General features: G+C 47.9%; 1 protein-coding gene across 2 annotated transcripts; it reads right to left on the bottom strand.

Moving 5' to 3' along the window:
• Window positions 1-6,200: 6,200 nt before the first annotated feature.
• On the bottom strand, window positions 6,201-22,167 carry LOC142295375 (uncharacterized). Of its 2 annotated transcripts, none has more exons than XM_075338480.1 (2): window positions 22,069-22,167; window positions 6,201-7,530 (listed from the first exon to the last, which is right to left on the bottom strand). In XM_075338480.1, exon 2 carries the CDS (start codon window positions 7,502-7,504, stop codon window positions 6,431-6,433), a length of 1,074 nt encoding a protein of 357 aa, XP_075194595.1. In that variant the 5' UTR covers window positions 7,505-7,530; window positions 22,069-22,167; the 3' UTR covers window positions 6,201-6,430. The 2 variants fall into 2 exon arrangements, with proteins under 2 accessions (XP_075194595.1, XP_075194596.1); XM_075338481.1 differs by lacking the exon at window positions 22,069-22,167 and adding an exon at window positions 21,456-21,487.
• Window positions 22,168-22,428: the final 261 nt, after the last annotated feature.

The raw sequence follows: 22,428 nt of genomic DNA, 5'->3' as shown, positions 1-22,428 counted from the left end.
ATTCCAGTAATGTCACTTATTGGACTGTGTTGCTGTTTCAATACAATCAGTGTTTTATCAGCAGGAGATTACTACATGACCAGGTGTCTCATGCTTCCTATGTAACTGCTTTATAACCCCGTCCCCACCACTGATTGGCAGCTTTGTGTATACACCGTACATTGACAAAAAGCTGTTACTCAGTGGTGTGGGTGGGATTAAACTGAGCTCCGCATTCAGAGGACTGCTAGATCTTCAGCATAGAAAATAGTGATTGCATCTAAATGACAGCATGCAGACCAGTAAGTGACATCACTGGAATCGGTCTCAGCCCCTACGTCATGCTGGTGACAGATTCCCTCTAATATGAATCACAATTGAATTCCTCGAAGATTCTCCATCCTGCATGCCAGCTCTGATCTAATTTGTCCCGAAGAAGCCTTGAGGGCTTTGAAACGCATTGACAAACCATATTTAACGTCACACCGATTGGATTCATGGCAGCGCGGATTTTTAACCCGTTCTCTTCCATGACTGACTGACTTCCACGTGGGTTCCTGCAGTGGCCATACATGCGATTACAGTGGTGGTGACACGCAACCACATAAGGTGAGCCTTTCCCAGACCTACTTTCATTGTTTTGCATTGGTTAAGACCTTATTTGCGCAATTTAGTTTTTCCAGCTATGTTTCATCATTGACCTAAAAGTATACAGAAAGATTATGGTTTTGGCCATATGTTTGTATATTTTTTATAATCTGTATAGTATGGCATAGTAGACTGTACTATTCCATGGTGCATGAGAGCCTTCCATTCAGAGGGGGATATTCCGTTCAACTTTGGCTACAAATACACCGGGGGAACATTTGCTCGTAGAGTGAGTAATCTTACTATTAGACTGTTATTTAGTTATTGCATGTTAGGATAATATAGGTTATACCATTATAATGTGTATGAGGGGCCTCCTGCCTGCTTCCTGATGGCAGAAGGGTGAAATTTATTGCTTTTCCTCTCTGAAAACCCCTCTACCTGTTTATGGGTTGACATTACACCTACGTTTGATGGCCAGTATTCAGGATTACCCATCTTTTTGAATCAGATCATTTTTATTGAACATAAGGCTATGTTCACATTTCCGTTGTTTTGCATCAGTCACCTGCGTTTGCTTAACGCTTGTGACTGATGCGTTGTACAGCGGGTGACAAGAAATGGAATTTCTTGTCATGAGAAAGCGGATTCTGTTGAGAGAGAACTATCAGCTGATCTCTATGAAAAGCAGATCAGCTGATCGCAATGAAAAGCCGGCCGCCAGGTGATCAGCTGATCGCTCTCAAAAGCCGATCAGCTGATCGCAATGAAAACCCGGTCGCCGGGTGATCATCTGATCACTCTCAAAATCCGGTCAGCTGATCGCTCTGAAAAGCCGGCCGCCGGCAGATCAGCTAATCACTCTCAAAAGCCGGGAGATCAGCTGATCACTCAAAAGCCAATCATTTCAGTTTAAAACCTGCGTGGGGGGGGGGGGAGAGGAACTGATTTTACCTGATTTCGAACGTTCTGCTGGACATGCTGAGCATGCTCAGTAAAACGTGATGGATTCCTGCACTGGAATTCGTTGTGACGCAGGATAACGGAATCCTGCACCATATACTTACGTTATGCCTCCTGACTAATTCCAACGGAATCCTGCGGGGTGCATTTTTTTGCCGCAACAAAAAACGTTACTGCGTTCCTCCCGCCCGACGGTCAGTCAGTAAACGACTGATGCACCGTGCGGCGGATGCAACGCAGGGTCATCAGTCACAATCCGCCGCTCATACAAGTCTATGGGAAACAACAGAATCCGCCAAACGGATTGCGTTGTTTATCAGAGCGGCGGATTGTTACTGATCCTAAACAACGGAAATGTGAACATAGCCTAAGACAAAGGGTACACCGCAAGTAAAGATAGACCTCACCTAATACATATACATTTGTATGCTAATACACTAAATGGCACAATATTCCTCAGGATAACAGATCCGCCCTCCGTATAATTTCGTGTTGCTGGTTTGGTTTTCCATAACAACATAACTTTTAAGTTAACGAAAAATTAAAGATAAGGTTTTGCAACTGTACATCTATCCATCTTAGCAATCGTTTGCCAGCCGCGTCCCTCCATAACATTTCCCTGCCCATGTACACCTCTCCTCCCGAACGTCAAAACGTTCCTTCACAGTATCTCCTCGCAGTGCCCTTCATTGCTCTATAATAACATATAGATTAGCCATGCCTTCGACTCCAAGGTGGCTTCCCTTATTGCAGGTATAACAGACGATCCAGCATACCATCTTGGACCAACGCACCAGAGGGAAGACCTGGTATATCCATCCATGGCTGCCAAATCTTGTAACATTTACTTAGTGCTTTCCACTTCAAATAGACTCCTCTCTCCATTCTAACAACATTATTCATCTTGTTTTTGAGCTCTACTATACTTGAGGGTCTAGCCCAGGGGTGGGCAATTAATTTTCCCATGGGGCCGCATGAGAAATATATATATATATATATATATATATATATATATATATATTATACACAAACACGCATGTATACTGTGCATGTATAACATATATACATACACACAATGTATTCATACACACACAATCCCCATATACTACATCACTACACCCACCACATACTACACCTGTAATATACATCACTATACACTACACCTGTAATAAACTACACCTCTATATACTATACCACTATATACTACATCACTACACCCCTATATACACCTGTAATATGCTACATCACTATATACTACACCTGTAATTAACTGCAGCACATCACTATATACTACACCTGTGATAACCTACATCACTACACCCCTATATACTACACTTGTATTATACTACACCCCTATATACTACACCTGTATTATACTACACTCCTATATACTACACCTGTATTATACTACACCACTACACACCTATAAAACTACACCACTCCACCCCCCATATACCACACCTGTAAAACTACATTCTCATATACTAAACCACTACACCCCAAATATTTGTCAAAAGTTACCCCTCTCCGCCCGCCCCCATTGTCCCCGCAGGTTACTAGTAACCACTCACCTCTCTTCTTTTCGTTCCCGTCCTCAGACACCTCCGTACGAGCCCCCCGCTGAGCTGCTTCTCCTTCACATGGCCAGGCTGCGCCGACGCTGTATTCCTAGGAGCCCCCGCCGCTGCCTCTCTCCATACGGCCCCGGCTGCTGCAGCTTCTCCTGCCGGGCGGGAACTTTTCAAATGACATGCGCGCCGTACTGACGATATCAGGGCGCGCGTGTGTCACAGAGAAAAGTGTCGGGCAAGGAACAGAGGAGAGATTCCTGCGTTCCGCTGCCTACACTGTGCGGAGCTTCAGGATCTGTCCTCTGTTTCCTGCCCAACACGCAGCGTCTGATGAGGGTCAGGGCCGGCTCCAGGTTTTTGTGGGCCTCGGGCGGAAGAGTCCCAGTGGGCCCCATCCACACGCAGACACACACATACGTACACATACAGATTTACAGACAAACTCACAAAAATACATATAGAACTGACACATCTATACAGCCATATACAATGACATACCTAGATACACATTATACATGCCTACAGACACACAGCTCTGCTGCATACATACAGACACACATAGCTCTGCTACAGACACACATAGCTCTGCTACAGACACGCATAGCTCTGCTACAGACACGCATAGCTCTGCTACAGACACGCATAGCTCTGCTACAGACACGCATAGCTCTGCTACAGACACACATAGCTCTGCTACAGACACACATAGCTCTGCTACAGACACACATAGCTCTGCTACAGACACACATAGCTCTGCTACAGACACACATAGCTCTGCTACAGACACACATAGCTCTGCTACAGACACACATAGCTCTGCTACAGACACACATAGCTCTGCTACAGACACACATAGCTCTGCTACAGACACACATAGCTCTGCTACAGACACACATAGCTCTGCTACAGACACACATAGCTCTGCTACAGACACACATAGCTCTGCTACAGACACACATAGCTCTGCTACATACATACAGACACATAGGTCTGCTACATACATACAGACACACATAGCTCTGCTACATATATACAGACACACATAGCTCTGCTACATATATACAGACACACATAGCTCTGCTACATATATACAGACACACATAGCTCTGCTACATATATACAGACAGACACACATAGCTCTGCTACATATATACAGACAGACACACATAGCTCTGCTACATACACACATAGCTCTGCTACATATATACAGACACACATAGCTCTGCTACATATATACAGACAGACACACATAGCTCTTCTACATATATACAGACAGACACACATAGCTCTTCTACATATATACATACAGACACACATAGCTCTGCTACATACACACATAGCTCTGCTACATATATACATACATACACACATAGCTCTGCTACATATATACATACATACACACATAGCTCTGCTACATATATACATACATACACACATAGCTCTGCTACATATATACATAGAGACACATAGCTCTGCTACATACATACGCACATAGCTCTGCTACATACATACACACATAGCTCTGCTATATATATGCATACATACACACATAGCTCTGGTACATATACACATATCTCTGCTACATATATACATACATACACACATAGCTCTGCTACATATATACATACATACACACATAGCTCTGCTACATATATACATACATACACACATAGCTCTGCTACATACATACATACACACATAGCTCTGCTACATATATACATACATACACACATAGCTCTGCTACATATATACATACATACACACATAGCTCTGCTACATATATACATACATACACACATAGCTCTGCTACATATATACATACATACACACATAGCTCTGATACATATATACATACATACACACATAGCTCTGATACATATATACATACATACACACATAGCTCTGATACATATATACATATATACATACATACACACATAGCTCTGCTACATATATACATACATACACACATAGCTCTGCTACATATATACATACATACACACATAGCTCTGCTACATATATACATACATACACACACGCGGCTCTGGGGGGCCCACACAAGCGGCTCTGGGGCCCAGCACATATGGCACGGGGTGGGGGGGCAGGGCATACACCTGGGGGGGGGGGGAGAAGCCCATACAGCTCACCAGGGCCCATAAATAGGGGGGTGGGGAGGGCACATACCGCTCAGGTCACGGTGGAGAGGGGGCCCACACAGAGCCGGAAAGAAGCACTGTGCTGGGGGTCGCTGGCTGGCACTGCAACTCTTTCATCTGTGGGATTGAGCAGGCCGGTCGGTAGCTCCGCCCACAGATGGAGTTCAACCAGGAAGTCTGTGCTCCTTAAAGGGGCGGCGCCGCAGATTCCTGCCGAGGACTGCGGTCCCCGGAACTCGGCCCGGGGGCAGCAGAACTAAGGCGAGTGGGTCATGGCCAAGGGTCACCAGAACTGACGAGGCCGAGTGGGCCCCCCCGGCTCTCCAGGGCCCCGGCATTTGCCCGGGCACTGATGAGGGCAATCTGACCACGCGCCTCCCGGAGCCTGGAGCTCCGGACAACAGGTTAGATTGCCCTCATCAGTGACCGGCCAGCAAGGACGCCCTGAGCCAGGCGGGCCGGTCACAGAGAGTTGGCGGGCCGGATGTGGCCCGCGGGCCGCCCCTTGCCCAGGTCTGGTCTAGCCAATAGTCTCCTTGCTTGGTAGAGAATTTGTGAGATACCCAAGGCCATTGGGGAGTCCAGCTCTACACCCTTCTCCCACAGACAGATATGGGGTGAGGGCTGGATTTTAATATGGTACATGTGTTCTATAAGTCCCAGGGCTTGCTTCCAGAATTCGCCAATATGTCTGCGTTTCCACATTACATGCATTAAATGCCAGGATTACCCTTCTGGTCATTTTTGAGCAGGGCAATGACCTTTTCTGATGTCACACCCCTTTGTTCCAATAGTTCGCCGCCTGTCTGCTCCCCATTCCCCACCTGCCTGGATGGAAAAATCTCTCCGAAACCATAATGTCTGGCTACTGCTTCTGTTTTACAGATAGTCAGTGGTCAGCTAGTACACGATGGCTACAGCAAAAGAAGAAAAAAATGCTGCATTTTACAGTTACATTTTTAATATTACATTTCCACTGAAAGCTGCAAATCATAATTTTCTACTCATGTCCAAATAGGGTTTGTTTTTTTTCCCACTTTCACACGTAATGAAATTAGTCATTGATAATATCACTATTACAGCAATTACAAAACCAAAGTCTCGTGGTTTACTCATGGTTATGGCCTGACTCATAAGTTAGGCAGCTACCCAACACAGTAGATTTTGAGTAATTTATTCCTCTGGGGTGTACACACCCTTCTCATCTTTGTGGGTGTCCCCAAGCTTTACATTAGGCAGTACAGCCTCCGTATAGAATCGTTCTAGCTTTGGTTCTGTGTCTTTCCAAAACTCCAGGTCAAATTTCACTGGGACCACTGCGGTCTCCTTGTTGGTGTAGACAACAAAGTCAGCATCGTTTATGCCGGAAACTGCCATCTGGCACTGTACCTGGGTAAAATAGGCATGATGTCTCTTCAGAGCGTAAGAATCTCCATTGAAGGTTAAGCAGAAATCGCGGTCTTTGCATGCTTCCCGTATTGTGCGCTCTCTGTGTTTATACGGGCACTTCACCTCTAAAACATTAAGGGTCTCTCCTGTGTGCTTGTCTCTCACAATTCCATCAGGACTTGCTGCCAGCCAGTTCTTGGTTGGGTGAATGAATAAACCGCATGTTTCCACCTGCACATCTCTGCCTTTGAGTGATGCCAGTCTCTCGTAGGCATTCACAGCTTTTTTCTCATTTCTGATGCCCCAACTCATGGCAGCAGTTTGAACTTTGGGTCCTGAACCCAGAATAGATTTCAGATAGGATTGTGGAATATCTTTGGTTTTTTGATTCGCAAATCTACTATGAGAGACTTGATGCGCTAAAGAGGCGGTAATGCGGTTCTGACGCCAGTGATGCCACTCCTCATTCTCTCGTTGCCCACGAGTTTCTTTTTCAATTTTAGCAATATCTCTTTGAGAAAGGCGATTTTGTGTTTTAGGAACATCACGGTCTGGATGGAGAGCCCCAGATTCTTTTGAAGTTGGTGTCCGCTTGGCAGTGGCTGCTCTTCTTTCAGCATTTGAAGACTCTCTGCTTTCTGTGCTTTTTGTTGTTGGGTGCACGCTTTTTATGTTGAGCACTTTAGGTGGCTCACTGGCCTGGCGTGGCTCTTGAACTTTTCTACATGGGCCAGGCTTTTCTAGTGCTTTACCTTGAGCTCTGCTGGCCGACAAGCTGCTATGAGGATGTTCTGCAGCAGGTATAGGACTTCTTCCTGGCACTGTCTTTTGTGAATGCTTTCCTTCTGGTGGGCCCATTGTAATATTTTAAGATGGTTCAAAGCCTTTAGATAAAAACAAAACAAACAAAAAACAAAACATAGGTTATTGAGTATGTGATGTATATAAATGCTGTAAGTGCTGTTAGAAAATAATATGCATATACTTCCAAATGGTTCATTATTTTTATGTACCTCCATACGGTAGAACAATCCTGTGCATTTATGTAGTTTGCAAAGTGAAACTTAGTTCCATTCCTGATTTTGGATTACAATCAGAGGAAAAGTGTAAGGCTACTTTCACACTTGCGTTGAACGGTATCCGTTGCATTGCGTTGTGTGACGGATGCAACAGATGTGTTGCATATAGTGGCACAATGGATGCAATGGATGCTGCAAAACAACGCAATCCGTTTTGGGTTTTTTACAGTTTTACCGTCGGCAGACTATTGTGAACGATCAGCTGATCGCTCACAGTAGCCGGCCGCCGGGTGATCAGCTGATCACTCACAGTAGCCGGCGCCGGGCGGGTGATCAGCTGATCACTCACAGTAGCCGGCCGCCGGGTGATCAGCTGATCGGTCGCCGACAATGTGTGCGGGGGGGCGGAGTGCGAAGTGGGTGGAGCCGAGCGGGGCCATGGCTGAGGACGTCAGTGCCGCGGGGACTGCATCGCTGGGGGACAGGAGTGAGTGTGTGTGTGTGTGTGTGTGTGTGTGTGCGCGATTGTGTGTGTGTGTATACATACGGAGTGCGGGAGGGGGCGGAGCTGAGCGGGGAAGTGTCGGGCTCCCGACACACGTAACCAGGGTTCCTTGGTTACCCGATGTGTACCCTGGTTACGGGTGCAGGGAGCCAGAGAGAGCATGCGCATTGAAATCCAAAGGATTCCGCTGCTCAAAAAAAGTTACATGCTGCGTTCCTTCCGCCCGACGCAGCGTCAAAATAACGACGCTGCGTCGTCCGGCGGATGCAACGCTGACACTTGCGTTACAGTGCGTCATCCATACAAGTCTATGGAGAATAGTGAAGTGCGTTAACGGACTGCGCTATTCTCCATAGTGACGGACTCCGCTGAACGCAAGTGTGAAAGTACCCTAATAGAAACACGAGCACCACTTTTGCATTAATTACCCACTCCTGATTTCGGCTTACAGATACTGAGGTGAAAAACTCATCAAATAATTAACCTGTTTTGGGCCAGACTTCGCTCACCACATTCTTCCCTTACAGTGTGCTCTGTTCCTGGCTCACTTCTTCTAATCAGAGTTTATTAGGGAATGCACTGTCACTGTGCATTGAGAAAAATACCGCACAATGAGAAGGGAGCTTCTACTGAGCATATGTTGGAAATGACAACCGATGCATGGTTAGTAGAGCAGGGACCAGTCCAGACTCTGAAACTATCGTCACAGATCTTATGACTGCTAGTTTCACGGTAGGGACACAGGCTGCGGCAGTGATTGCAGCCATTGCCCCCTGGTGACATCCTGTTTTGAGTATCCCAGCATTCACTGAGGGGTTCTCAAACAGAACATCAACAAAAACTGAAATAGGTAAAAAATAAAGCCGTTTGCTTTAAAGAGGGAACAATGTGGACTTTAACCCCTTAATGACCTTGGATGTACCTGTACGTCCAAGACTGTGGCCGTCCCTTTAATGCGGACTCGCACCGCGAGCCCACCTTTTCCCCAGCATGTCAGCTGATCTGATCAGCCAACATGCAGCTAAAAAGCGTAGGTGGATCGGAGATGCACCTGCCTGCACCTGTTAAATAGTTAAATCCTGCTGTCAGTCTCTGACATTGGGATTAAAGGCACTACGGCGGCGATCACACCATTCTCCGCCACCGTCAGCATTCATAGGAGATCAGCTTTTCTACTGTTCAGAGGGATGCTGAAGCATCGCTCTGAATAGCAGAAGGGATCAGACAGTGTCATCTTCAAGTCCTCTAACGGGACTAGTAAGAGCAATAAAACCGTTTTTTTTTTACAAAAAAAGTTATTAAACTGAAAAAACACAAATGTTCAAATCACCCCCTTTTTGAAAATAAAACGATTAATAAAATACACATTTGGTATTGCCATGTTCAGAAATACTTGCTCTATCAAAATATAAAATAAATTAATCTGATTGGTAAAGGGCATAATGAAAAAAAATAAACTCCAGTATAGTTTTTTGTGTTGCCGCTACATTGCAATAATAGGCGATCAAAACATCGCACCTACCCAAAAATGGTAAAAATGAAAATAGTCAGCGCAAGACACAAAAAATAAGCAATCACTGAACCCTAGATCCCAAATATGAGGAAGTGACCGGTCTCGGAAAATGGCGACAAAAAGAGCTCCTTTTTTGTTTGACAAATTTCTGAATTTTGTTTTCACTACTTGGATAAAAGTAAATATATACATGTTTGGTATCCACGAACTTGTACCGTCGTGAGGGATCATACGAACACATCAGGTTTACCATATAGTGAATATTGTAACTAAAAAACCCCCAAAAAATAATTGTGATCTTGCACTGTTTTTTTGCAATTTCACGGCACTTGTTATTTAAGAATAGGATGAAAAGACGAAAAACACAGTCACTGGGTTGTGAAGGGGTTAATTGATTTTTAGAATTTTTAGAAAAGCTATTAGATTATTACAATAAATATATAGTCATTTTGGGATTAAAAAAAATCAAGATTTTTGTACAACCAATTTCATATTGATCAAACAAGTATTTTCACTAGCTGCAACTGTTAATATATATTACTACAAGGCTTAGCCTAACATGATCAGGGCTACACAGGTCTCATTATCTTTCTCCATCATTTCCTCACTCGCACCTTTCTTTCCTGTATGTCTGGAGGGTAAGGCTGCTTTCACAGATCCGGTTTTTGCAGTGCGGCTCAATCCGGCTCAAAAACCTATGCAACGGATGCGGCGAAAAAAACCAGATCCGTTGCATACGTTTTTCCATGCGGCCCGTCCGTTTTTTGACGGATGCAGCTAGATACTGAGCACGCGCAGTGCAAAAAAACGCGTCCGGATGCGTTTTTTGCTGCATCCGACATCCATAGGCTTGCATTGTAAATCGCGCCGGATTCACCGCACAAAAAAAAAACGTGCCAAGCAACGTTCCATCCGACCGCCGCATGGGCTAAATATGCCGCATCCGGCAAAAACCGGATGCAACGCAAGGCCATGCGGCACAATACGGCGCTAATGCAAGTCTATGCGGAAAAAACGCAACTGGTGGCAAAAAAAAAAACTGTTGCGTTTTTTCTGCAAAGTGCCGGATTGTGCCGCCCAGCAAAAACCGGATGTGTGAAAGCAGCCTAAGAGAAAACCTACACAAACACAGGGAAAACATATACACATATGTACACATAAGTACTTACAGATGTCGTCACCTTTGATTACTTATTATTTATTAAAAGCATGTAATTGGGGCTAAAAATATTTGAACTTGGGTTTCATAAAGAAGAAAAAATAAAAATAATTTACTTTCTATACTCTGTGTTGCACTGTCAATTGGAGGCTGTACAATGAGTAAACTGAGAACTGGTCAGTTGGCCCCACTACCGGTATGATGGTTTGATTTTGTAGCTCTAAGGCTGAAAACACATCTATGCGAGTAAAATCGGTCCGACTGGGCTGAAAAAAACTCTGCTGATTTTAGTTCACGTTAGGTCCGAGTGCAACGCAAGTGCAATGCTTTTTCTGAATAAATTAATGATTTTACTAGCGTGTGTAATGCGTATTTTTTACTATGTCATCTGCCATTCAGCTCTGCTACATGGCCGCTGACAGCAGACACAGACAGCCATGTAGCAGAGCTGAATGGCAGATGACAGCAGACACAGACAGAGCCGCACAATCAGAATGAACTCGGGTGAACTTCACCCGACTTCATTGTCATGCTGCGGCTCTGTCTGTGCCGCGTCCTGATTAGCGGTCACCAGTGAAGGACTCACTGGTGACCACTAATCCCCTGAGTGACTGAAGTTAGCAGCCCTCGCTCATACTCACCGATCCCCGATGCGGCGCTGCACGGCATTCACACTGCTGCGGCGGCTTTTACTATTTTGAAAAAGCCGGCCGCTCATTAAACAATCTTGTATTCCCTGCTTTCCCCGCCCACAGGCGCCTATGATTGGTTGCAGTGAGACACGCCCCCACGCTGAGTGACAGGTGTCTCACTGCACCCAATCACAGCAGCCGGTGGGCGTGTCTATACTGTGCAGTGAAATAAATAATTAAAAAAAAAAACGGCGCGCGGTCCCCCCCAATTTCAATACCAGCCAGATAAAGCCATACGGCTGAAGGCTGGTATTCTCAGGATGGGGGAGCTCCACGTTATGGGGAGTCCCTCAGCCTAACAATATCAGCCAGCAGCCGCCCAGAATTGCCGCATACATTAGATGCGACAGTTCTGGGACTGTACCCGGCTCTTCACGATTTGCCTTGGTGCGTTGGCAAATCGGGGTAATAAGGAGTTAATGGCAGCCCATAGCTGCCACTAAATCCTAGATTAATCATGTCAGGCGTCTCCACTAGATACCTTCCATGATTAATCTGTAAGTTACAGTAAATAAACACACACACACACACACCTGAAAAATCCTTTATTAGAAATAAAAAACTCTAACAAATTCCCTGGTTCACCACTTTAATAAGCCCCAAAAAGTCCTCCATGTCCGGCGTAATCCAGGATGGTCCAGCGTCGCTTCCAGCTCTGCTGCATGGAGGTGACTGGAGCTTCAGAAGACACAGCCGCTCCTGTCAGCTCCACGCAGCAACTGAGGTGAGTATCGCGATCAGCTGAGCTGTCACTGAGGTTACCCGCTGTCACTGTTGGAGGATCCAGCGGTGGCCGCGGGTAACCTCAGTGACAGCTCAGCTGATCGCGATACTCACCTCAGTTGCTGCATGGAGCTGACAGGAGCGGCGGTGTCTTCTGCAGCTCCGGTCACCTCCATGCAGCAGAGCTGGAAGCGACGCTGGACCATCTTGGATTACGCCGGATATGGAGGGCTTTTTGGGGCTTATTAAATTGTTGAACCAGGGAATTTGTTAGTGTTTTTATATTTCTAATAAAGGATTTTTTTCGGGTGTGTGTGTGTTTATTTACTGTAACTTACAGATTAATCATGGAAGGTATCTCATAGACGCCTGACATGATTAATCTAGGAGTTATTGGCAGCTATGGGCTGCCATTAACTCCTTATTACCCCGATTTGCCAACGCACCAGGGCAAATCGGGAAGAGCCGGGTACAGTCCCAGAACTGTCGCATCTAATGTATGCGGCAATTCTGGGCGGCTGCTGACTGATATTGTTAGGTTGGGGGCCTCCCCATAACGTGGAGCTCCCCATCCTGAGAATACCAGCCTTCAGCCGTATGGCTTTATCTGGCTGGTATTAAAATTGGGGGGACCGCACGCCGGTTTTTTTAAATTATTTATTTCCCTGCACAGTATAGACACGCCCACCGGCTGCTGTGATTGGTTGCAGTGAGACATGCCCCCATGCTGTGTGACAGGTGTCTCACTGCACCCAATCATAGGCGCCTGTGGGCGGGTAAAGCAGGGAATACGAGATTGTTTAATGAGCGGCCGGCTTTTTCAAAATAGTAAAAGCCGCCGCAGCAGTGTGAATGCCGTGCAGCGCCGCGCCGGAGATCGGGGAACAGTGAGTATGAGAGGAGGGGAAAATGACCGACAGACTGTGAGAGAGGGACAGAGATGGTGACGGACCGACAGAGAGAGAATAGAGACTGAGAGGGAGAGACCGACTGACAGAGAATAGTGATTGACAGACATTGTGAGACATCACTCGTTTCCAGTGTTTTAGGAAACATGCGAGAAATGTATTTAGAAAATCGGATGTCACTAGGATGGTGTGAGTGCCGTCCCGTGACATCCGATTATTTACACGCTCCCATAGACTTGCAGTGGAGAGACTCGCAGTAGAAACTCGCAAAAAAGCAGCATGCTGCGATTTTTTTCTCAGTCCGATTTGGACTGAGAAAAAAATCGCAAATGCGAGCTGAATCATTCACTAACATGTGTCCGATTCCAATGCGAGTTTTTCTTGCATTGCTCTACTGCGAGAAACTCGCAAGTGAGAAGCAGCCCTTAGGCTATGTGCCCACGCTGCGGGATTTTGCGCGGATTTGCTGCGGATTTTCCGAAAATCTGCAGCAGCGGCACTTCCAAGCCATTTCAATGGCATTTTGGAAATGCTGTGTCCATGCTGCGAATTTTTCCGCGGCGGATTTGCCGCGGATTTTGATCCGGAAAAATCTGCAGCATGTCAATTATTGTTGCGGATTTTGGGTATAGAATGGGGAAAAAAAAAAATCCGCATCAAAATCCGCGGCAAAAATAAGGTGCGGATTTGCCGCGAAAGTCGCGGATTTTCATGCAGAAAAATCCGCAGGTACATTCTACCGCGCTCTGCACCGCACCTAAAAGGTGCGCTTCAGAGCGCAGCTGAAAAGCTCCGTTCTGAAGCGCATGGTGCCGGCAGAGAACGTGCGCTCTGCATGCTGCCTCTCCCTATAGACTGCATGCAAACCGCACGGAAGAAGTGACATGTCACTTCTTAGAACGCAGCGATTCGGGCAGCAGCCGAATCGCTGCGTTCTAATAGGCCACGTGCGCACGGCCCCTGCACAATCTCCATAGATTGTGCTGGGGACGCAGGACGCATGCAGTTACGCTGCGGTGCAGAACGTAGCGTAACTGCATGCAATACGCACACGTGCGCACATCCCCTTAGGCCTTTTGCGTACGCTGTGTTTTTATGCATTTTTGCCTTTTTTTTTTTTTGGTGCAGTTTGTTGCCAAAACCTGCTTGTCTATCTTTCCCATCAAAGTCTAAGAGTCTAAGATAATTCTGAAGTGCTGTGCGCACTTTTCTTCTTTTTTTCTTTGCAGTTTCGGGTGCAGCTCTAATTGGGAGACCCAGACAATTGGGGTGTATAGGCTATGCCTCCGGAGGCCGCACAAAGTACTACACTTAAAAGTGTTAGGCCCCTCCCCTTCTGCCAATACACCCCCCGTGCTCCCACGGGCTGCTCAGTTTTGGTGCAAAAGCAAGAAGGAGGAAAAAATAATTATAAACTGGTTTAACTTCAATCCGAAGGAAACTCGGAGAACTGAAACCATTCAACATGAACAACATGTGTACACAAAAAAACAGGGGCGGGTGCTGGGTCTCCCAATTAGAGCTAGAAGAAAAGGAATTTACGGTAAGTAAACAAAATTCCCTTCTTCTTTTTCGCTCTATTGGGAGACCCAGACAATTGGGACGTCCAAAAGCAGTCCCTGGGTGGGTAAAATAATACCTCGTAAGAGAGCCGTAAAACGGCCCTTTCCTACAGGTGGGCAACCGCCGCCTGAAGGACTCGTCCACCTAGGCTGGCATCCGCCGCAGCATAGGTATGCACCTGATAGTGCTTCGTGAAAGTGTGCAGGCTCGACCAGGTAGCCGCCTGACACACCTGTTGAGCCGCAGCCTGGTGCCTCAAAGCCCAGGACGCTCCCACGGCTCTGGTAGAATGGGCCTTCAGCCCTGAGGGAACCGGAAGCCCATCCGAACGGTAAGCTTCGATGATCCACCGAGCCAGGGTTGATTTGGAAGCCTGTGACCCTTTACGCTGCCCAGCGACAAGGACAAAGAGTGCATCCGAGCGGCGCAGGGGCGCCGTACGAGAAATGTAGAGTCTGAGTGCTCTCACCAGATCTAACAAGTGCAAATCCTTTTCACATTGGTGAACTGGATGAGGATAAATAGAGGGTAAGGAAATATCCTGATTGAGATGAAAGGGGGATACCACCTTAGGGAGAAACTCCGGAACCGGACGTAGAACCACCTTGTCCTGGTGAAAAACCAGAAAAGGGGCTTTGCACGACAACGCTGCTAGCTCAGACACTCTCCGAAGTGAAGTGACTGCTACTAGAAAAACCACTTTCTGCGAAAGGCGTGAGAGAGAAATATCTCTCATTGGCTCGAATGGTGGTTTCTGAAGAACCATCAGCACCCTGTTCAGATCCCAGGGTTCTAACGGCCGCTTGTAAGGTGGAACGATGTGACAAACACCCTGCAGGAACGTGCGTACCTGTGGAAGTCTAGCTAGGCGCTTCTGGAAAAACACAGAGAGCGCTGAAACTTGTCCCTTAAGGGAACCGAGCGACAAACCCTTTTCCCGTCCAGATTGAAGGAAGGACAGAAAAGTAGGTAATGCAAATGGCCAGGGAGAAAAACCCTGAGCAGAGCACCACGACAGGAAAATTTTCCACGTCCTGTGATAAATCTTGGCGGACGTTGGTTTCCTAGCCTGTCTCATAGTGGCAATGACTTCTTGAGATAACCCTGAAGACGCTAGGATCCAGGACTCAATGGCCACACAGTCAGGTTGAGGGCCGCAGAATTCAGGTGGAAAAACGGCCCTTGAGACAGCAAGTCTGGTCGGTCTGGTAGTGCCCACGGTTGGCCGACCGTGAGATGCCACAGATCCGGGTACCACGACCTCCTCGGCCAGTCTGGAGCGACGAGGATGGCGCGGCGGCAGTCGGCCCTGATCTTGCGTAACACTCTGGGCAACAGTGCCAGCGGAGGAAACACATAAGGGAGCTGAAACTGCGACCAATCCTGAACTAAGGCGTCTGCCGCCAGAGCTCTGGGATCTTGAGACCGTGCCATGAACGTTGGTACCTTGTTGTTGTGCCGGGACGCCATGAGGTCGACGTCCGGCACCCCCCAGCGGCAACAGATCTCCTGAAACACGTCCGGGTGAAGGGACCATTCCCCTGCGTCCATGCCCTGGCGACTGAGATAATCTGCTTCCCAGTTTTCCACGCCTGGGATGTGAACTGCGGATATGGTGGAGGCCGTGGCTTCCACCCACATCAAAATCCGCCGGACTTCCTGGAAGGCTTGTCGACTGCGTGTGCCGCCTTGGTGGTTGATGTATGCCACCGCTGTAGAATTGTCCGACTGAATTCGGATCTGCTTGCCTTCCAGCCACTGCTGGAACGCTTTCAGGGCAAGATACACTGCCCGAATTTCCAGAACATTGATCTGAAGCGAGGACTCTTGCCGGGTCCACGTACCCTGAGTCCTGTGGTGGAGAAAAAACCGCTCCCCACCCTGACAGACTTGCGTCCGTCGTGACTACTTCCCAGGATGGGGGTAGGAAGGATTTCCCCTTCGACAATGAAGTGGGAAGAAGCCACCACCGAAGGGAAGCTTTGGTCGCCTGAGAGAGGGAGACGGTCCTGTCGAGGGACGTCGGCTTCCTGTCCCATTTGCGTAGGATGTCCCATTGAAGAGGACGCAGGTGAAACTGCGCGAAAGGGACTGCTTCCATTGCTGCCACCATCTTCCCCAGGAAGTGCATGAGGCGCCTCAAGGGGTGTGACTGGCCTTGAAGGAGAGATTGTACCCCTGTCTGTAGTGACCGCTGCTTGATCAGCGGAAGCTTCACTATCGCTGAGAGGGTATGAAACTCCATGCCAAGGTATGTGAGCGATTGGGCCGGTGTCAGATTTGACTTTGGAAAATTGATGATCCACCCGAAACTCTGGAGAGTCTCCAGGGTAGCGTCGAGGCTGTGTTGGCATGCCTCTAGAGAGGGTGCCTTGATCAACAGATCGTCCAAGTACGGGATCACCGAGTGACCCTGAGAATGGAGGACCGCTACTACAGTAGCCATAACCTTGGTGAAAACCCGTGGGGCTGTTCCCAGGCCGAATGGCAGTGCCACGAACTGCAGGTGTTCGTTTCCTATGGCGAAGCGCAAGAAGCGCTGGTGCTCTGGGGCAATCGGAACGTGGAGATAAGCATCTTTGATATCGATCGATGCAAGGAAATCTCCTTGGGACATTGAGGCGATGACGGAGCGAAGGGATTCCATCCGGAACCACCTGGTCTTTACGTGTTTGTTGAGAAGTTTCAGGTCTAGGACAGGACGGAAAGACCCGTCCTTCTTTGGGACCACAAACAAGTTGGAGTAAAAACCGTGGCCCTGTTGATGAAGAGGAACAGGGACCACCACTCCTTCTGCCTTCAGAGTGCCCAGCGCCTGCAGAAGAGCCTCGGCTCTCTCGGGAGGCGGAGAAGACCTGAAGAATCGAGTCGGGGGACGAGAGATGAACTCTATCTTGTAACCGTGAGACAGAATGTCTCTCACCCAGCGGTCTTTTATTTGTGGCAGCCAGGTGTCGCAAAAGCGGAAGAGCCTGCCACCGACCGAGGATGCTACTAGAGGAGGTAGAAGTCATGAGGCAGCCGCTTTGTTAGCGGTGCTCCCAATGGCCTTTTTAGGACGTGACTTAGACCGCCATGCATCAGAGTTCCTTTGTTCTTTCTGAGACCTTTTGGACGAGGAGAATTGGGACCTGCCCGCGCCCCGAAAGGACCGAAACCTCGACTGCCCTCTCCTCTGTTGGGAGAGGTTCTGCTTGGGCTGGGGTAAGGATGTATCCTTTCCCTTGGATTGTTTGATGATTTCATCCAGGCGCTCGCCAAAGAGCCTGTCGCCAGAAATTGGCAAACCGGTTAAACGCTTTTTTGGAAGCGGAATCTGCCTTCCACTCCCGTAGCCACAAGGCCCTGCGGACTACTACCGAATTGGCGGTCGCAACTGCCGTACGGCTCACAGAGTCCAGGACAGCATTCATAGCGTAAGACGCAATTGCCGAGGTCTGGGAGGTAATGGAAGCAACTTGTGGCGCGGCCGCTGCAATTTTCGCTTGACCTGCTGATATAGCTTGTAGCGCCCATACGGCTGCGAATGCTGGGGCAAAAGAAGCTCCGATAGCTTCATAGATGGATTTCATCCAGAGCTCCATCTGCCTGTCAGTGGCATCTTTAAGCGAGGCCCCATCTTCCACTGCAAGTATGGATCTAGCCGCCAGTCTGGAGATTGGAGGATCCACTTTGGGACATTGAATCCAACCTTTAACCACTTCCGGGGGAAAAGGATAACGTGTATCCTTAAGGCGCTTAGAGAAACGCTTATCCGGACAAGCATGGTGATTCTGGATTGCCTCTCTGAAATCAGAGTGGTCTAGAAACATACTCTGTGTACGCTTGGGGAACCTGAAGCGAAATTTCTCCTGCTGAGAATCAGACTCCTCCGCCGGAGGGGCTGAGGGAAGAATATCCAGCAACTGATGAATGGATGCAATAAGATCATTCACTATGGCGTCCCCGTCTGGAGAATTAAGATTGAGAGCGCTCCCAGGATCAGAATCCTGATCAGCTGTTTCCGCATCATCAACCAGAGAATCCCCCCGCTGAGACCCTAAACAATATGATGTCGAGGGAAATTCTAAGCGGGCTCGCTTAGACGATCTGGGGCTAGGTTCTAAGTCCGAACCCTCCGTCTGGGATGTATGAGATACCCCGTGAGGACATTGTTGGTCCAACTGAGGGGGGTCAGGGAACAATGATTCAACAGAGTCCCTTTGCTGAGATACCGGTCTGGACTGCAAGGCTTCTAGTATCTTAGCCATAGTCTCAGAGAGTTGATCCTTAAAGGCTGCAAACTCAGTCCCCGTCACCTGGACAGTGTCAACAGGTGGCTCCCCCTGGGCCCCTCTTAGCAGAGGATCCGGCTGAGGAAGTGTCACAGGGGTCGAACACTGTACACAATGAGGGTCAGTGGAACCTGCCTGTAGCTGGGTCTTACATGCGGCGCAGGCAACATAATAAGCCTGTGTTTTGGCACCCCTGCCTTTTATGGGCGCCATGCTATAGTTTTCCCTGAGTAACACAATAGGGTATATAGCCAGAAAGAACTGTGCTCATACAGTGTAAATTATATACAGTACACAAATAATGTACCCATACAATACAGCACCATGGGGCTAGCACCACATGTGCTGTTTACCAGCCGCCTAAGCGGTTGTGAGGCCACCAGAGACCGTGTCTGGGTCTCCCATGAATATGTCCCTCTCTGCAGCGTCGGTGGAGCTGACAGGAATGGCTGCGGCGTCCTGACGAGCTGAGGAAGCTGTGGGCGTGGCCTAGAAAGAGCGCGAAACGGGCGCTCATACTGTGTACAGTGAGGGGAGTGGAGCATGTAAATCATACTCCAGCCCTCATTGCTGCTCGCTCCGTGCAGCGTCCCGCTCTTCCCCTGCCTGTCAGGGCTGAGGGCGGGAGAAAAAAAGGGAAACTAGGCCGCAATGAAGCCGGGGACTGTAGTAATAAACGCGGCCGCCGTAAAAGCGCGGTCGCGTGAAAGTCCCCGGCGAACTACAAGTCCCAGCCGCGCCGCAGTGTCCCGTGGCAACGGCGGTCAGTGCGGTAGCCCTTACATATAAACACACTCAGCGACGCTGAGTGTGTAATGGCACATATAGACCCGGTCAGCGCCGCGGTCCCCGGTGCACTAGCACACCCAGCAAAGCTGAGGTGATGCCGTGCGCGGTCCCCATAGGGATACAGAGTACCTTTAAGATGCAGGGCCATGTCCCTGAACGGTATCGGCTCCTATCCATCAGGCTCCACAGGAGTTGTGGATGAAGCCCGGTCTCAGTGCCTGGAGACCGATAAGATCCCACTTCACCCAGAGCCCTAAGGGGGATGGGGAAGGAAAAACAGCATGTGGGCTCCAGCCGCCGTACCCGCAATGGATACCTCAACCTTCACAACACCGCCGACAAAAGTGGGGTGAGAAGGGAGCATGCTGGGGGCCCTATATGGGCCCACTTTTCTTCCATCCGACCTAGTCAGCAGCTGCTGCTGACTAATCTGTGGAGCTGTGCTGTGCGTGTCTGACCTCCTTCGCACAAAGCAAAAAACTGAGCAGCCCGTGGGAGCACGGGGGGTGTATTGGCAGAAGGGGAGGGGCCTAACACTTTTAAGTGTAGTACTTTGTGCGGCCTCCGGAGGCATAGCCTATACACCCCAATTGTCTGGGTCTCCCAATAGAGCGAAAAAGAAAGTAGAATGTCAATTGTTGGTGCAATTTTCCTGCGTTTTGTATCCCTTTCCGCCATTGATCACACACACACACACACACACACACTTCACAAACTTTTTCTGCCACAAGGTGCAGTTTTTGGTGCAGACAAATTCTGCTCCTAATCTGCAGCGTGCGCACATACCCGTAGGCTACGTTCACATGTCTAGTAATCATCCTTTAGGACGGACGGAACCAGCAGCAAATCCATTGTAAAGACGTGCAGACCCAATTAAAAAAAAAATTAAAAATAGTTCAGCTAGATCTGTTTTTTTCAATATTAAAGGGGTGGTTCACCTATTTTTTTTTTTCTTTCCCCAATGATTCTCACTTACCATTGTCTGCATCGGCTTCTGTTTCCATTTCTGGCACTGAGCGGCGCTATCCTGCACGCTCAGTGCCAGTCACATGACCCCCTGGAGCTGTGGCCGCCGGCATCCTCTGACGTCCCGGCATTTCCGGGCTCTCAAACTGGGTGCGTGCCCATGATCAGGACTCAGTGGGTCCTGACCTGCGGGGCCACGAGACTCCTGCAGGAGAATGCGGGAAAGCGCAAGTGCCTGTACCCACGATTAGGGCTCGGTGCACTGCGGTCTCTCGCTTGTGCTTTCCCTACGGAGGATGCATGCGAATCCGCAGCATGCAATTGACATGCTGCGGCTTGGAAAGCCGCACCGCATGTCAGCGTTTGCTGTGGGCCGCACATGCACAGTAGGCACAAGATTTCTAGAAATCCCATCCACTGTACTTGTACTGTACAATGCAGCGGTTTGGACGTAGCTGATGCATGCTACATCCAAATTGCTGTGACCACTTATCGTGAGCATGTACCCTAAGTTTATGGAAAACAGATCCATTAATTAGTCAGTTGCTAATCAATGGCTAATTAATTGATCTGTTTTCCATAGACTTCAATGTTTAAAAAAAAAAAAAAACACAACAGATACATATAAAAAAAAATTATAAAACAGATATATGTTATCGACTTTTTTTGCCAGCGGATGCTGACGGATGATTACTGACGTGTGAACGCAGCTTTATCTTGTCTTTTCCTGAACTCCTCTCTGTGGATTGCTGATCACAGACCACATCAAAGTTGAATGTACAGGGAAATAGCCTGTAAAAGCAAAATGGTGCTTTTTTTCTTTTATTATTAAATGAAACACAATAGCATAAATCATTTTTCGCTACAAATACATGGACTTTAGTCCAAAAAAACAAGTTGGGCAATCCCTTTAATAATTGCTGGATAGAATGGAAATATTAGGCCTGTTGCTGGGAGGCAGCGGCTCCACACAGGGGATTTCCTTCATGACTAAAAATAGAAGTGAAACCTTGTGAGAGGAATAAGACCAGACTTGTCTGAGTGTGGCCTGAACCATCACAGCAGGCTCTGCACATCGCCCCCTGCTGGGCACAGACTGAAGGACAAGCCGCAGAGCTACACATTAGCAATCTTCATAGTGCGATATCTGAGTTATATCAGTCATTATGCCACCCTTTAAACTTGTGATATAACGCGTGCTTACTCAGTAGCTATAGTTAATAATTAAATTATGAGATAGCACAAAGCACAGACATGACATCCATTACTCCCTGTAACCTATAGCTATATACGAAGCCTCCATTACGTTACCTTATATTAGTCTCTAGCGGGGAGAGCAGTGATAACCTCAGTCAGTAATTACTTGCTACTTTCGTTTCCTCAGTTTTGTTCCTCATGTAACCTGTACCACCCTCTTTTCCCTCACCCCTCCCCTCACAGCAAGCAGCCATCCAAGCAGAGTGAGTGACGAGGCATGCCAGGGCGTCAGCTGCCCCAGCCACAAGGGAATATCAAGACAATCTATATATACAGTATACGCCGTTACCAAACAATTTCCAGGCAAAACCCGGCGTATGTTGTACAAAGTTTCACCGCTTTTTTTTTTTTCTTTTACTGACAACTACACACAGGTGATATGAGTCAGAAAACGTAGAATGCATATAGCGTTCA

This window comes from Anomaloglossus baeobatrachus, chromosome 3 (genome assembly GCF_048569485.1).
Source record: "Anomaloglossus baeobatrachus isolate aAnoBae1 chromosome 3, aAnoBae1.hap1, whole genome shotgun sequence".
In the NCBI taxonomy this organism is placed as follows: domain Eukaryota; kingdom Metazoa; phylum Chordata; class Amphibia; order Anura; family Aromobatidae; genus Anomaloglossus; species Anomaloglossus baeobatrachus.
The sequence above is the reverse complement of the archived record's forward strand: the minus strand, read 5'-3'. Positions and strand labels throughout refer to the sequence as shown.

Coding starts and splice junctions, on each gene's coding strand:
- LOC142295375 (XM_075338480.1), bottom strand. CDS start 7,504: ATGGGCCCACCAGAAGGAAAGCATTCACAAAAGACAGTGCCAGGAAGA.